General features: G+C 45.9%; 2 protein-coding genes across 2 annotated transcripts in view; one reads left to right on the top strand and one right to left on the bottom strand.

The window, feature by feature from the left end:
* Positions 1 to 3,246, top strand: part of CRYBG1 (crystallin beta-gamma domain containing 1) — a 45,538-nt gene extending 42,292 nt beyond the window's left edge. The window contains exon 20 of the mRNA XM_054569777.1: positions 1,625 to 3,246. Within this exon, the coding sequence (XP_054425752.1) occupies positions 1,625 to 1,713 (89 nt within the window). The 3' untranslated portion in view covers positions 1,714 to 3,246. The remainder of the gene's footprint in view (positions 1 to 1,624) is intronic.
* A 1,634-nt stretch (positions 3,247 to 4,880) lies between these two features.
* Positions 4,881 to 16,264, bottom strand: part of RTN4IP1 (reticulon 4 interacting protein 1) — a 42,191-nt gene continuing 30,807 nt past the window's right edge. Inside the window, exons 8-9 of the mRNA XM_054569779.1 lie at positions 15,026 to 15,118; positions 4,881 to 4,988 (exon numbers count right to left, since the gene is read on the bottom strand). Of these exons, the coding sequence (XP_054425754.1) occupies positions 4,881 to 4,988; positions 15,026 to 15,118 (201 nt within the window). The remainder of the gene's footprint in view (positions 4,989 to 15,025; positions 15,119 to 16,264) is intronic.

A 16,264-nucleotide genomic window follows, 5' to 3' on the forward strand; every position in this document is an offset into this window, starting at 1 on the left:
GGCCACATATCCCACATGCAGTGCAGAGGAGATACAACTGCATCCCTCTCTTTGGTGCACTTAATAGGAAACTATGCGTGCACACTTTAATGACATCAGATGTCTGGGATGATTTTAATTCTCCCCAAAGGCAGAATAATGAATCAGATTATTTCTCAAGAACTTTGTAGTCTTCGTGATTCTAATTAGAATTATGCTGTAATATACACAATAATTAAAATATGTGCTATAATCTTGAATGAAAAAGACATTGTGACCTTAAGATAATTAACACTTCCTGAAATCTCAGTGGACACTGTGGGGTTTACATGTGGTAGTAACATTTTTTTCCATAGCAAACTTACACATAAAAGGCCCAAGGTTCATTGCCCTTGTATTCTGTCCTATACCTAGCTGTGCAGAGACTCTAGGTTATTGAGGATTATATGCCAAATTCATACAAGGGGAATGCTGGATAAGAGAGGATTTCTTTACCCACCTACCAAGATCTATTGGGTCAGTTATCAGATCTTTTGGATACTTTGTAAAAACAGAATAAGGACATTTAATTCTTCTTAGTTTGAGACTGCAGTATGATTTCAGTACCAGTCCCACTTACCCTGAATCCAGACGAACAAATTTTTATTTTGATGGAAGTCCTTAGTGTTACAACTTTGGTGCAGACTTATGCTAGACTTACGACTGTTCTGTACACCAAAAGTTTGTGGGTTGGTTCAATTCCCAGTCAAGGCACATACCTAAGTTGTGGGTTCAGTCCCCAGCTGGAGCATGTATGGGAGGCAGGCGATGATGTCTCTCTCTCTCTCAAATCAATAAACATATCCTGGGGGCTGGGAGAGAGGGGTGATTAAAATAAAAAAAGAATAAGGTATCCCTGAAAGGATGTTTATTCCACAGAGGGAAAAATACTCAGATGGCCTTTTTGTTAATTCTTCTCCATTGAAAGCAAGCCAGGAGACTTTTTAACACTAAAGTATCTGAACAATCCACTAGGCACCCTTGGAAAACAAAGTTACATACATTCTAGTGAAAGGGAGTTTATGGAGACCATACTAGTAAAACTCAGCATCTGAAATGCTGTGAATTTTGATACACTAAAGACTGTATGTGTGGGTGTCATTCAGACCCCCCCCCCTTTTACCTAATGGTGCTATTTTCATTCTTCATGCAAAATCTGTTCCATTTGACAACCATTCCACTACTGCCAGGTCTGCCTGTTTTTTTCCTCACTGGTATCGAATCCATGATCCTGCCCATGAATATATTTCACAGTCTCTTTGCTTCTTTTCCATTCTTTAGATTCTTCCCTGTTCTCCCCCATTTCAGACATCTTACAAGTGCCTGGGGACTAGGTTTTAAGACTTGAGTAGGAAAAGGAGCCCCAGCAAGTAGGAAATCCCTTGTGGAGTTGCTGGTGCCCTTGCCCCGGGACCGTAACACATTCACTCACAGCGACAGACCCTCTGGGTCACGGGTGCGGTCCGTGGTTTTACTCGAGTCACATGGCTTTCCACCTTGGCTACTTTCACTTCAGCTGTACTGGTGTTAGAATAAACCATGTCTGCTGCAGCCCCTTCCCTGGGGACACGTTTCCATTTATCATTTTCCTTTTCCTTTTTTTCAGGGGGTGCACAATATGATCAAAATCACATTATCCTCAACACTGCCAGCAAAGAGAAGTTAACACAAGTGTGGGAAGCCATGGTGCTGTGAACCCAAAAAAGGACGCAGGAGGCACGTTTCTGGAGGTCTCCCCGCTGCGCAGGGACCACGAGGGAAGCGCCAAGCTCTTCCCTCTGAGGGAAGCGGGAGTGCACCCTCAGTGACGCTGACTCCCATGGCCGGGCCAGACACTCGTCTCACCTCGTCAAGGCTCTAATAGTTATAAACCGATTACCTGTTCTTTCACGTCTTGCCTTTCATTTCCTTTCAGCAGCTGCTTAAGTTAAACAGGTTGCCTCATTAGCAGCTTTTGGGTGGTTTGAAAAAAATATCTCAAGACTTTAAGACTACATACATTTTAAATTATTTCCAAAGATAGTAGGAGAGAACAGGAACAAATTTCCCAACTTTGTGGACCTACAAATCCCTTACACTTTAAAGGAAAGTATAAAAGCTTAGGTTTGTAAGGTAGAAACTGTTTAGCATCTGAGAAGAAATTACGTAGTAGGCCTATAGTTTTGGTTCTTGACCTTCTGTTTTCTGAAATCATTAATTATGCTGTATAGCAAAGTGGGGAATTATATTCAGGCACATTTTATGGAACTGAATGAGTATAAACAAAAAACTTCTGTTAATATTAAATATTAGTAAATTTAAAAGATTTCATGTCCATGTCTGCTTTATTAGCAGGATTGGAATTATTTTAACTCTCCCATGGGCTGCCCTAGAACGTCCCAAATGAGTGTTGTTTAATGCTTTTCTTACAAATGCTACTGGAACAGTACTATCCTGACCCAAGTTATTACCCGTCCTCACTCGTCTGTAACGAGTTCGGAAGCAGTGCTACGCAGTCCTTTGCTACACTCAGTTCCCTGCACTCCTAGCCAGCGGCCCTGGCAGGAGGCCTGAGTGGGGCCCCCTCGTCCGGAACGCTCCACAGCCATGTTCTGGGGACAGCCTCGGTCTCAGGGCCTGGCACCCTCCGTGGCCGCTTGCTTTGGATGGCTGAAACGAGGTGTGGAAGGTGCAGGAGGGTGACCAGCAATTCTCTTCTGAAAGTGAAGGGAAGGAGGCCTTAAGTGATGCTTGTTGGTCAAATCTTAGAATGCGGAAAACCCTAAATTTCAGCCAGCATTTCAATGAAAATTGAAAATGTTTAACTGCTGACAAAGGACTGCCCAAATCATACGGTGCTGTTTAAACAGTGCACAGTCATTTTGAGCAAAACTGCTAAACAATCCTTGAATGTACTTTTCCTCTTTCTGTCCTCATCTTGTCCACGTCACTGAGTGCTGGTGCTCTTGTCACAGGAAAAACAAATCTCGTTTCCTTTTTATTTGTTCCAGTGTTTCCAATTCTAAAATGTTGATCCTCTCTGGAGTCTGTAGAGGCAATATGGTCATCAGAGTAGTATCTTCATTTTAAAGTAGTTTGTACGTGTCCAACAGCAACCAACATGTCTGTCTAGTCCTTAGATGTAAAGCTCTGATTTCCGGCTTTTGTGCCTCTCGTCACAGTCTGGTGGGGTGAGTCATTCTACAGTAGCATCTGTTGAATTTCTCTTGAATAAACTTGTTTCTGGTTGACTGTATTGGTAAAATCGGATAGAGCCCTTTCGGTAGCCCTCTTCACACCTCAAAGAGAGTTGGCAGCAGATTAGAAACAGATGCCTGACTGATTAGGACAAGGCACATTTCAGAGGCGCTGGAATGATGGCGGGAAGGCCTGCCGACGGCCCTCCAGACCCAGCTGTGAAAGTGCGCACTGAGGTGGGGGGTGCACGTGAGGCTCTGCTTTGAGTTTTGCCCCACTACCCCCTGGGAGCCCTCAAGGGAAAAGAGCTGAGGCTGCTCAGGTGGAAGTCAAAGAGGCTGTATTTACAATGGAAAAAAAACAGTCTTTTGAAATAAATTTGTAGTGGTGAAAACAGCAATTCCACAGAAAAGCCCTCATCCAACACACTACTAAATGAATGTCTAGCAGGAATAAACCAAGTAGAACATTACTACTCAAGAGCTAAACGCAAGTGTCTTAGGTGCAGTAACGATGAGTGCACTAGGATATAAACATTCCCCTTCAATGGATGAAGGGCAGACTACAGATTCAAAAGCCACAACAGGCCCTGACCGGTGTGGTTCAGCGGGTTGGGCGTTGTCCTGCAAATCAAAAGGCTATCAGTTTGATGCCTGGGTGCACGCCAGGTCCCTGGTTTCGCGGTGTGGGAGGCAGTTGATCGATGTTTCTCGCCCTCTCCTTCTCCCTCCTTCCCTCTCTAAAAATAAATAAAATCTTTTAAAAAAAAAAAAAAAGCCTCAATAGGCTTCTAGGTGAAATACCTAAATGCAGGCATTAAGGTCAGAAACTGGAGCACTTTGGGCCCCCAATGGAATGGTGGTAATTTCCATGGAGAAGTCCTCAGCGACGCATGTTTCACTGGTTGAAGGAGGTATATAGCTCTCATACAAAACATAAGGGTTTAAAAAAGTTAGAAACTTTAGCATCACTGTTCAATTTCTAAGACAGTAAACAACCAAATCAGCAACCAGATTTTTATATATGACGCTAAGAGATTCAGAACCCTGAGGGCTGCTATGACCACAGTAGAGCAGAGGAATAAAAATCAAAGGAAGCCTCGGCCAGGTAAGAAAGTGCTCACTGACGACTCCAAGAAGGAGCCAGCTTTAAGGGAGTTGTTCCTGCTGCCGCCCCTCCATACCCCCAAAAGTTTTAGTATCTCACTAACATTATAATAGTAAAATCAGTTTAAGCTATTGGGACAGAAGATGTCCCAGCAATTTGCAAATCGGGCGTGAAAGAACAGCTTGAAAAAAACATATCCAATTTTCACTGACTTTATAGACAAGTCCAAGTGAGGCTATTTTCTATCACATCTGACTTGTGTATACCTTGTGCCTGGCACAGAGCACAGGCCTCTCCGCACACAGGGACACGGGGCTGTGTTGAGCAGGTTACTCGGAAAGTGCTCTGGGCGGGACGGTGTAAAGTACAGGGCACAGGGTGGTGCTGTGGCTATAAATCAGTCTCGGTGCTCAGTTTAGAAGAGGAAATTACTGGCAAAAAATTTGGTGGTTTTTTTTTTTTTTTTTAAACTTATATCATGGAACTTACAGTTTAATTTGAAAAGGCATGGCTAGAAAAAAGTTTGGGCCCACAGTCACTCACCAAACAAGACCCAATAATCACCAAACAGTATTTATTTAAATGACATTAATTACAGTCTTTCCTCGTGCGTGTCCTCCTTCCACCTTCAAAAAGGCTTCTGGAACTTCAGAAAAAGGAAAGGTTTTTTCAATAACTGGCTGAATCTGCAAAACACAAGAAGAGGTTGACTGGTACATAAGAAAACCTACATCTATGACGGCAGATAATCTCCCTAACTAGCTTCTTCACTGAGACAGACCCGGCCCCTCTGGGGTCTACCTGTGCATCTAAGCTGGGAGCCCACTGCCAGGCCAGGACTGCTGTGACCGCTGGCCCTGCGCCTGCCACCATCCGCCTCTCCTCTCTGTAAGGCAGCCCAACTGCACTGCCGCCCCGGCCAACCTCTGCTCCGCGCCGGCCACATCACTCTCCTCCTCAGAACCCTTCGAGAGCTCCCAAACCCGGCATTCGAAGGCCACCGCCAGCCCAACCTCAGCCCTCATGCAGACTCTGCGCGCCACCAAAATGGTCTGCTTGTCACTGTGTGGAGGTGATGTTTGCTCCTCTCCTCTGCGAATTCCACCACCCTCCCTGCCCAGCCCTCACACTGCCCTTCCTGACCTCCCAGTTTGCAGTGTTCTCTCTGAACCGCTACAGGACCCACGGGGTCCTCATCACAGACGCGTGTTCCACGCGCACGTCTCACCCCCACTGCTGTGCATGGTAAATACCAAAGTGGGCGTCCCCAGGTTCTCGCTGTATGCGCCCTGGTGGCCCCCGCACAGGCAGTGCACACAATGAGGACAGATTTTTTTTTTTTGTTTAAATTTGTTAAATGTTTGGATATGTCCTCGGCCAGAGTTTAGAGTTATCTGTGGTATAGGCCACCTCTTTTGTATCCTCAACAACACCCAGGTCAATGCTGGGCATGTGGCAGGGGCTTAATAAATATCACTTAATAATCTATGATAAAGAGGAAAGGATATACAATGGGGTAAAGATAGTTTCTTCAATAAATGGTGTTGGGAAAACTGGACAGATACATACCAAAAAAAAAAAACAAAAACAAAAACACAAAGACTAGACCACTTTCCTATACCATATGTAAGAATAAACACAAAATGGGTTAAAGATTTAGTCTACGGCCATACCACCCTGAATGCGCCCGATCTCGTCTCAAAATGGGTTAAAGATTTAAATGTAAGACCAAAAACCATAAAACTCCTAGGAAAAAACATAATAAACTCTTTGAAATATCTCTTAGCAATATTTTTTTGGATATATCTTCTTAGGCAAGGGAAAGAAAAGAAAAAAAATAAACAAGTGGGACTACACCAAACTAGAAAGATTTTGCACAGCAAAGGAAACCATTAACAAAACAAAAAGACAACCTACTGAGTGTGTACCAATGTGCCAGTGATACATCTGATAAGGGGTTAATACCCAAAATATATAAGGAACTCATACAACTCAACACCCCAAAAACCAAACAATTTGATTTAAAAATGAGCAGAGAACCCAAACAGATATTTCTCCAAAGAGATCATACAGATGGCCATTAAATAAAAAGATGTTTGATGTCGCTAATCATCAGAGAAATGCAAATGAACACCACAAAGAGACACCACCTCACACCTGTCAGAATGGCTGTCATCAGTAAAGCAAAAACAAGTGCTGGGGAGGATGTGGGGGACACGGAACCCGTGTGCACTGCTGATGGGACTGCAGACTGGTGCAGCCACTGTGGAAAACAGTATGGAGGTTCCTCAAAAAATTATAAATTGAACTACCATATAACCCAGCAATTCTACTTCTGGGTATTTATCTGAAGAAAACCAAAACACTAATTCAAAAAGGTATATGCACCCCTATGTTCACTGCAGCGTTATTTACAATAGCCAAGATGTGGAAGCAGCCTAAGTGTCCATCAGTAGACAGCTGGCTAAAGAGAAAATGCATATATACAATGGACTATTACTCAGCCATAAAACAGAATGAAATCTTGCCATATGTAAACAGCACGGATGGAACTAGGGGGTATTATGCTAACTGAAATCAGTCAGTCAGAAAAAGACAAATACCATACGATTTCACTTATATGTGGAATCTAAAAACAAATGAATAAACAAAACAGAAACAAACTCAAAGACCCAGAGAACAAAACTGATGGTCACCAGATGGGATGGGAGTTGAGAGGCCAGGTGAAAAAGGGAAGAGAGTAAGATGTAGAAATTGGCAGTTATGAAAAAAAAGTAAAGTACAGCATAGGGAATAGAGGCAATAATATTGGCATAACTATGTATGGTGTCAGATGGGTACTGGAAATACTGGGGTGATCACTTTGTAAGTTACCAATATACATCTAGTCACTATGTTGTATCCTTGAAACAAATATAATATTGTATGTCAACTGAAATTGAAAACTAAAAAATATTTTTAAAAAGAATATAGGAAAGTAAAAGACATGGTTAATTAATAAAGAAAAGCTTTTTAATATCACTTAGGTGAAAACCAGCATGACAGCTGGGAAGCACGAGTCGTGTGCGGGCACTGCGGGCTTGCGGAGAGCTGCCCGGCTGGGAGCGCCCTGCGGGACTTCGCTGCAGCGGAGCGGTCGGTCGGCATTTACAGGGACGCCCCCTCAGCCAGTTCACCAATGCTTGAGTGCCATCTTTACCACCCTATTCATTCGAACTGCCAAACACCTCCTTCTGAAACTAGGTCCCAGTTAGCACCCTTCCCCCCATGCTGAACTCCACCTTTTCAAAGCTTCAAGCAAATCGTCCACAGTGGACTATCCCCCACCACCCCACGGGCAGGGGTAAGTTGTGAGAAGACATGAACCAACACACGTTTTCTGACCTCTCCTTTTACAAGAGGAACCGGTGTTCTCGAGGTGTTTGGGTGCACTGATGTACCTTTCTCTTGTGTGAATTTCACAGCTCAGCCACCAGAAAAGCACCTCAGACTCCAAAAGTTCCCTTCTCCAAAGAGTTGAAAATTCCTTTGTACCCACACATCACAATAAGCTTGTAATAAAAGTCACAATAAGCTTGTAATAAAAGTAATGAAGTAATATGTGCTTCCTCATTGTGACAGATGCTCTTTTGAGTGCCCATATGTATAGTTTACCTCATTTGATCCCTATAACTACCTTATGAGATAGGTACTATCCCATTTTAGAGATGAAGAAATTAAGACACTGAGTTAAGCAAGCTGCCTGTCACATAACTGTCACATGAGAAGGCATAATTCAATCGACGGCCAGAGTCTGCACTCTCGGTGCTACTCGCTGTCTTTCATGTCTCACCGGCCGCTTTCTACATCTGCTCCTAAACCTCAAGGCAGGGGAAAGGCAGCCAAGGGTTGTAATGATTTATCTCAGCCTGGATCTTGGCCTGCCTTGTGCTACGGGACCATGCCAGCAGAGGATGCAGTCTCTAAGCCCTGGGTCCAGGCCACTGAGATGGCAGGTGGTACATAAGCCACCACTTGCACCTGCACCTAAGGGGGCTGTCCCTGATGAGTAATCATGGTCCCCCCACAAGCTGAGTATGACCTCAGAATCTTCCTCAACGCTGCAGCCACTGTGAACAGATCTGAGCAGGCTTGTGAGACAAAACCTATTTGCCTTCTCTACTAAAAGAACGGGATGCACTCAAGTTGTGTCCTGCATGTCCCACATGAAACCTCTGGAATCCAGCACTCTTTAAAGCTCCTGGGACATTGTTTTCCGGATGCTGATTGCCTGAAAAGGAATCACCCGAATGCACGCTTAAAATACGGAATCCCTGGTCTCAGAACTGGATCAGAATCTCTAGGGATGAGGTGGAGACAATACGTTTAATAAGCCTCCCAGGTGAGTTTTCTGCACACTAGCGTGGGAATCACTGTAGCCTTCTGCCCTATTCTTAGGGTCCCTGACTCATATCGTACACATATTTATTCATTCCACAAAGACTGACTGTGTTCCAAGTGCTAGGCACTAATCCAAAGCAGGTGCACAAAACAAACACCTGAGAGAGAAGTCAAGAAAAGAAAGGAGGCAATAACACCAACTTGTTGTTGAGCCCTGGACACCAGTCACAAAACCAACACAGCAGCAGCGTTACCAGCGGCCACAAAGGACCCCTGAATCCACCTGCTCAGCTGCGGAATGAACTGCCCTGGCTCATGAAGCTGTGTTCACTTTAGAACTCTGACAGGAGGCCCGGTCCAGAGCTGATGACAGAGGCAGCCTGCAGTCACTGTGCCCTTTAATCTGGCCGGTTGGCCTGTTGTGGCAAATAACCCCAGAAGGCTGACTGTGGCATAATGAGTCATTCAGCTCTTCCCACAGGGGTCAATGAAAAAAGGGACTTTCTATTACCAGGCAGGCAAATGCCAACGTTGGCTGAATATGTGACAGCAAACGGAGACTAATGGGATAATGAGGCAGTGTCTGCGTGCAGCCTCGCATCGGACCCACAATGCTTGTTTGTTAGGGACAAAGGGATGAGGAAAAAACGGAGGGGAAGAAAGGTGACTCCCAGTGAGGTGGGGACACTCATGTGATGACACTGCTACAGTCACCCCGTTCAGGGAGCCCTGGTACAAAGCAGGGGGGCTCCACACCACATCTCCCGCTGCTCACGGGGCTCGGAGCTGACCAGGCGACACACGCCAGTGGCAGTGGCACGCATTCCAGCCTTAGACCCAAACGTGGGGCCTCCTGATTGTGCCTCACCTTCCTGAAACAGAGGCTGTAGAAAGCCAGGGCCCAGGGTCTGGCACTTGTTGCCACACACCCCTTCTAAGAGAAGACGGGGGCAGTGGGAACCTCAGCCTCTTGTGTGGCCTGGCAACGCTGATGCTTACCAGCCGCTGGGGGAGCATCCTCGCCTCTGAGGCAAAACCCTCTCTGCCCCTTGAGGGGAGGAGGAAAGAAAAACCCTCTCACCAGAGCACGGCAAAGCTGGTGGAGCACAGACGTCATCCAGACAGGTGGGGCAGAAGGCAGAGAGGCTTTCCCTCAATTCCCATTTTCCAAGAGAGAATTACAGAACAGTAGAGTGTAAAAGGCATCTAAATACTAAGCGAGACTATTTGACAGATTGGGAAACCAAACGGCAAGTGGTTAAGTGCTAAGTGCAGGGTCAGAGCTGCCGGCAGAGGAGCCACTGTTAGGGTCCAGGACTCCCCATTTCATGACCGCACGGCCGGAGCGCAGTGTCAGGGGGACACTCAGCCCAGTCTGCCCACCCCCTGCCCAGGCCCTCCGGCCTCCACCCCCACTGGACGTGGGAACCGCAGACCTCGGCGGGTGGGGCGCGCGAGGAGAGACAGACGAATGACAGCCACCACGGGTGACCTGAGGGCTCCTGGCGTAAGTCCTAGTCTACACTCCTGTGGACAGACACCGGGGACCCAGGCAGGGGCGACAGGACCAGGGTTCGAGCGCTGCCTCTTGGACAGGGTGGCCCTGACATATGAGACAGGCTCACTACTTCCAGCGTCGGGGGACAGGGGACAAGGGGGTTTAAACCAAGGAGCTATAAATAAGACAAAAGGAAGTGGCAAATTTTGTTTGGGTTTATTTCTGGAACTTCCTGCCCTGGACAGAAGACAAAGCTGGAAGATAGGCGGTGAGCTGAGGAAGGAGGGCGGGGATGGGGACGTTCTCCCCAGGGGAGTACAGGAACCCATTCTGGAAAGCATCCAGGGCGTGTCCCCCTGAAAAAAGGCACTCCTTCCTGCCAGAAGCGAGGAGAGAGAACTCCACCTACACCTCCCCACGGAAACAATTTCAGTAGCATCAGAAAAATGTCTGTGGCATCAGCCTTGAGAGCCATGAGGTAACAGCCCTATCTGGCAAGAAAACCCTCTTCTAGTGTCCTAGGAGTCAATCCCTAATACTACGTTCTTTCACTGGAGGAAAAAACCCAGCTGCAAATAGGGAGCCCACCATTCTAGAATGAATTCATTGCTTAAATTAGGGCCCGGCCATCCCTGTTGGGGTCTGGGAAACTGCCTGATTCAGAACTTAGTGTTTTTCTCTAAAGCTGTACTGTCTAATATGGTAATACCTAGCCACTGTTTGAATTTAAATTAATCAAAAGTATTGATAAATAAAATGAAAATTTCAGTCCCTGGTTGCACTGGCCGCATTTCAAGTCTTCTTCAGCCACACGTGGCCAGTGGCTGCCACCAGCACAGCGCACACAACGTTTCCACTTCTCACTGCAGAGGCTCCCAGTGGACGGCACCGCTCAGAAGGCAGCCTCCGCCTTGTCACTACAGCTCTCCGCACCCCCTGGGGTCAAAGGGCGTGCTAGGGGGCGTGCAGAAAATGTTTTGAAATGAATTCAAATGAGCATATAGAAACTATTCTGACGTTGGCTACAGTAAAGAAACAAACAGAGATATATCTATGTCATCGCTCAACCAAGAAGCTTGGCTGGTCACCTAGGATCTTCAACACACCTGTGGACATTAAGTACATGACAATAATGACACAAGGAAAGTGTGCAAAGAAACACACACAAAAAGATGAAAGGGAACATAGACAAATCTCCCTCCCATACTCGATCCCTGGCCATCTTGTTCCCCTCAAGGAAAACCGGTATTTCAAACTTCTTTCGTATCTTTTGATATTTTACGCTTGTGGTAGCCAGAGTCGCAGCCTCCAAAGATGCCCACATCCTACTCCCCGAAACCTGTGAATACGATAACTTACTTTACATAAGAGTCTCTGCAGATGAGATCAAGTTCAGCATCTTGACATGGGAGAACTAGCTGGGTGGCCCCAATGTAATCATGGGGGTCATTATAAGGGAGAGGCAGGAGGATCCGTCAGAGAGAGAGGGAGAGAGATGATCATGGAAGAGGTCAAAGTGATGCAAGACCACGAGCCAAGGAATATAGACAGGCCCTCTCCACAAGCTGGAAAAGGTAAGGAAGCCCGTGCTCCCACATAGCCTGCCTCTGCAGGAATGCAGTCCTGCAGACCCATTTTGGACTTTTGACCTCCACAACGGTTAAGACAGTAAGTGTATGTTGTTTTAAGCCACAACACTTATGGTAATTTGTAACAGCAGCAACAGGGAACTAATACATGCATATAAAGGCAAATATGTATAAATATTTTCCCTCAAAGCATAGTCATTTTTATCAGCGGTTGACTACAGATGAAAGACTCTGCCTCGTCACTTTCTCTCAGTCCTGAAAGACACTGAGGGGCTCAAGAAGAGGGTTTTGTAGACAGAATTCAGACTCCACCCGTCTAATGTCTGGATGGCTAAGCAAGCAGAAAACAATGATGGCTCTACAAAATGAGAGATTTACTTTTTAGCTATTATTGCCCGAATCTTAAAGGCAGCAAAGGGTGATAAAAGGAAATGTCCCAGAGGTCATGAGACCTGGGCCCTGCCTAGCTCTGTGACCTTGAACACATCATTTACTCTCTAAGGGCCTCAATTTCTCCAAATGTGGCACAGGGGCAGGATGGAGGGAGATGAGGACCATAAACTAGAATGTGCTAGCTCTTCCTGTTCTCATCTTCGAGTATACTAATCAATGAGTATATTTAGAGCAAATATAATATGGCCCTCCCACTCCCAACAAAAAAGTTTGCTAAATAATATAAAAACAGGAAATGTTTATAGTGTTAGCAAAAAATGGCAATAAACTATAGGCACAAGGCACAGTTTCAGCAGCAGTCCATTCATTACACTCAACATGCTAATTACAAACTATTCTCTGTATCAGCCTATTGACTCACAGAACATCTTTGGAATACCCAAGAAATGGGTAACATTAGTTGTATCTGACAGGGAGAATCTCAGTGACTGAGGAATCAAAGGAAGATTTTTTTGAAATTATTTTCCTACCTTTTAAATGTTGAACCTTGGAAATATATATGCATTTAAAAACTTAAAAGTTTTAAAAGAGTAGGCTCTTTTGGTTCATGGCTTCCCGTGTCAAAAAACAACTATAGCTCCTGTACCAGATACCTGCTAAGTTGAGTCCTTGAGCACTCAGCCAAAGTATGGAAGCATGTCAATGCCTCATCCATTTTAACAATCTTTACAAACCACACAATATGTAAGGAGACCTGTTAGGTTATCCTTTCTGATTTCCAAGTGCAGGCAGGCAATGGCCTGTTGCACACACAAAGCAGCAGGAAGCACGACAGGGAGATGACCTCATCGTTACAACCAATGTCACATGTCAACTTCCACAGTCCCAGAGCCCTTCACTGTCAAAAATTACTCCCAAGCCCAAACAGCCCTTGTCAGGAGAAGGCCAAAAGAACATTTCTTCATTCCCCTCATTTGAGGATACTTCAAGGACATCGTTATTCCTACCATGGCCCTTTTTAGCCATCCTACCAGTTATCTGCCAATTCTAATAGGTACATATACACAGGTCACCTCTCTTCTCTGTTTCGTAAATAGTAATTTCCAGGTAGAGAGAAAGAGACAGTATTTTGAATACAAAACTGCAGTGGTAAGCACGTCAACAGCCTGTGGCAGCTATCAGGACAAGCATGATTGAGTGGTGGATTTCCCCAGGACAGGAATCTTGCTAATAATGGGGCTTCAACCACATGAGCACTATGTAGATTTGTGGGCCAAATTATGTAATGATAGTTTATTCCATTCTTCCTGGAAATAAAATAAGCATCCCAAAGGATGTGGGAAGAATCCTACAAAGAGGCACTTACCCAGGCATAATAAGGCTGAGGCCCTGCCTGCCCAGTGCACATCAAGACCCAGAAGTCTGAGGAAAGGCATGCAAATTTGGAACCAAAAGGTCTGGGAGAGGGCAGTAGGTCTTTACTATCATATAGTTAGTTGCTTGGCTGTAACAGAATTTTAAAAAACTAAATGCATAAACAGCAGTAGTTCCTAAAAGACATTCCATTCCAAAACTGAAATGGAAAGGTAAAATGGGCCAGCACGGGGCCGGTGCCAGCAGAAGCAAGCCCATCTCAAAGGCTTCTTTGCCAGTGGCTTAGCATGGATCAGGCGGTGGTCATGCTGGCCCTGCTCCATCCCTTTCCCTGCACATTATAAAATGACAAGGAAAAGACACCTTAAGCTGAAGTCCCAGATGAACCTTAAGCACTAAGAATGCAGCTGGAGAAGGAAAAGCACAGGCCTGAAGTCAGAAAGAACAGTTCTGGTCCCACCTTTGCATAGGAGCATGTCCCATCATCTCTTTGAGCCACTTTTCTCATCTGTAAAATGAGAATGATTTTACCTGTGTCCTCGTGCAGCCCTCTAAGGTATATAGGGTTCTCCATCCTGTAATCCCATACAATCTCTCAATAAAGTCATAAATATCAGCACCAAAATGAGTTTTCCTTCTGGGTTATCCTCCAGAGATGGGACATCAAGGCCATTAAGAACATGTAAGAACCCAAATAAATAGGCAGTTGTCGAGGAGCCTTTCAACCCTCAAGAGCCCTGCTAGGCCTTTGGGCACCCCAAAACACACGACCAGGCTATCCGCAGCAGCCCTCCCCGACAATGCCCACTGCAGGCCAGACCCAGGTCGTCCGAAAACCAACCAGTTATCCCCACAAAGCCTCCGTGTGTCCTCACACATGTCCTGCCCATTGACCCTCTCAGGCATGCCATTTATCGGCCCTCGAATGTATTACACCAGCCGGGGCCCAGGAGACCTGGGGACCTGACTTCTAGTCCAGCTCTGTCGGGGTTTAGATTCCAGTGTTTGGTCTCCTTGCCCACCTAGAAGTGTGCGCACCTCCAGAGTAGTCTCGCCTTTGGTCTGAAGAAGCTCCAGAGGCAGTTTTATTGTAAACTCACCAGCGTGCCCCCACCTCTGTGCCGACTGCCTTCATGGTGCCTTCCTTCCAGGGCCATCACCGAAACATTGGCAGCCCAGCTTTAGAGCCCAGCTCTGCTAACCACTAACCAACTGTCCTTGGGAAATCACATAGCCTCTCGGGGTCTGCCTCATCACCTATAAGCCAAGAGGGTTACACTAGATGGTGTAAGCTCTTTTTCATATGTAGCGGTCTATGTCTTTGCTTCCCAAGGAGACAGAACCAAAAGTAAAGCACTTCAACTTGGCCGTGGGAGGCAGCATGCATGTTGGCCGAGCCTACCTCTGCAGAGTTCCCGCTGGCTAGGCTTGCTGGGCAGGTCACTGAGATGACAAGGAACCCTCAAGCAATGCAATAGGCTGCACGTACCTTTCCCTCATCCACCAGTTTTGCAATGTCATCTAGATAGGGACCACTGGCCATGAAAAAGGCCCAGCGATAATGGACTCCTTGCCAGAAGTGCTAAAAAGAAAGAGGAAAAAAAAGACATGTGAAACACAGGAAAGGATAAAACTGACTCAATGCAAATTTAGAGACAAGTATTTTCTGGATGACTAAGACAGACAAACCGGTCCCCCATGTCATGCTGACACGATGAGATGTGGGCCCAGCACCTCAGCACAGTGACTGACAGACAGAGGATGGTCCATAAAGGTCTAGTAAGTGAATGAGTGACCAAAGAAATATCCATGTGAACTCAGGCTTCTTCCCCAACTTGTGACTGACAAGCAAGCAAGCACAGGAAAGCTCTCCTTAAATGGGTCTAGACAGTCTTACGCATGCAACCTCTCCCTTGTGAGGAATTGGGGCTGAGACCTCTAGGCCTTCTCTACTAAAATCTAAGTAGAGCCCAGAGGCACCGGAAAAGACCTTTTCACCTAATTCAAGAATTCTTTTGGGGGCAATAAGGCACCAAAATATGACATTTGATAAGAAATCTAATCATGAATTTGTTTTAAAGGCAAAACAAAGTGTAGAATTTTTTATGCATCAAGGCTGAGTCTTTCCCCATAGTTATAGTAGCAAGTCCCAAGCCACCTAATTTATTATGGGACAAAATGTCCCCAGACAAAAATCTTACAATAAGATGGATTATGACCACTCTCCTGGCACACCTGCTTTGAATCCTCATTTATTATTACTAGGTCCTGCACAACAACCCGACGGCCTGCCCTACCACACTTCATCGGCTGTCCAGAGGCGGCCAGGACCATGCTGCCCTCCTCCCCGCACCTGCCCACAACCGCTGGGACGGCTCAGACTTCTGCTCCCTGAGCTCCCCTGCCCAACCCCTGGGCATGATGTGAGCCCCTACCGCGGCTCTCAGCCAGCAGGTGCGACGGCACTCGCCGGCTACGCAAGCTCAGGCCCTCTATCGCTGTGTTATGTAGGTCAAGCTGCTTCTTTCGGCCTCTTTCCTGGCCTGCAGGATGGCGGTACCACATCTGGCAGCACACAGCGTTGTTGGAAGGATTATATGAGAATGTGTATGTGAAGTACCTGATACATAAAAAGTATGCAATAAATATTGATCTAGTGCTAAATGTAAAGCTTACTGAGGAAAGGTTGGGACAATATCAAATCAGTTTCAGACTATAATAAAAGACA

This window comes from Pteronotus mesoamericanus, unplaced genomic scaffold, assembly GCF_021234165.1.
Source record: "Pteronotus mesoamericanus isolate MK-2021 breed Mesoamerican mustached bat unplaced genomic scaffold, CSHL_Meso_final contig_20, whole genome shotgun sequence".
Taxonomy (NCBI): domain Eukaryota; kingdom Metazoa; phylum Chordata; class Mammalia; order Chiroptera; family Mormoopidae; genus Pteronotus; species Pteronotus mesoamericanus.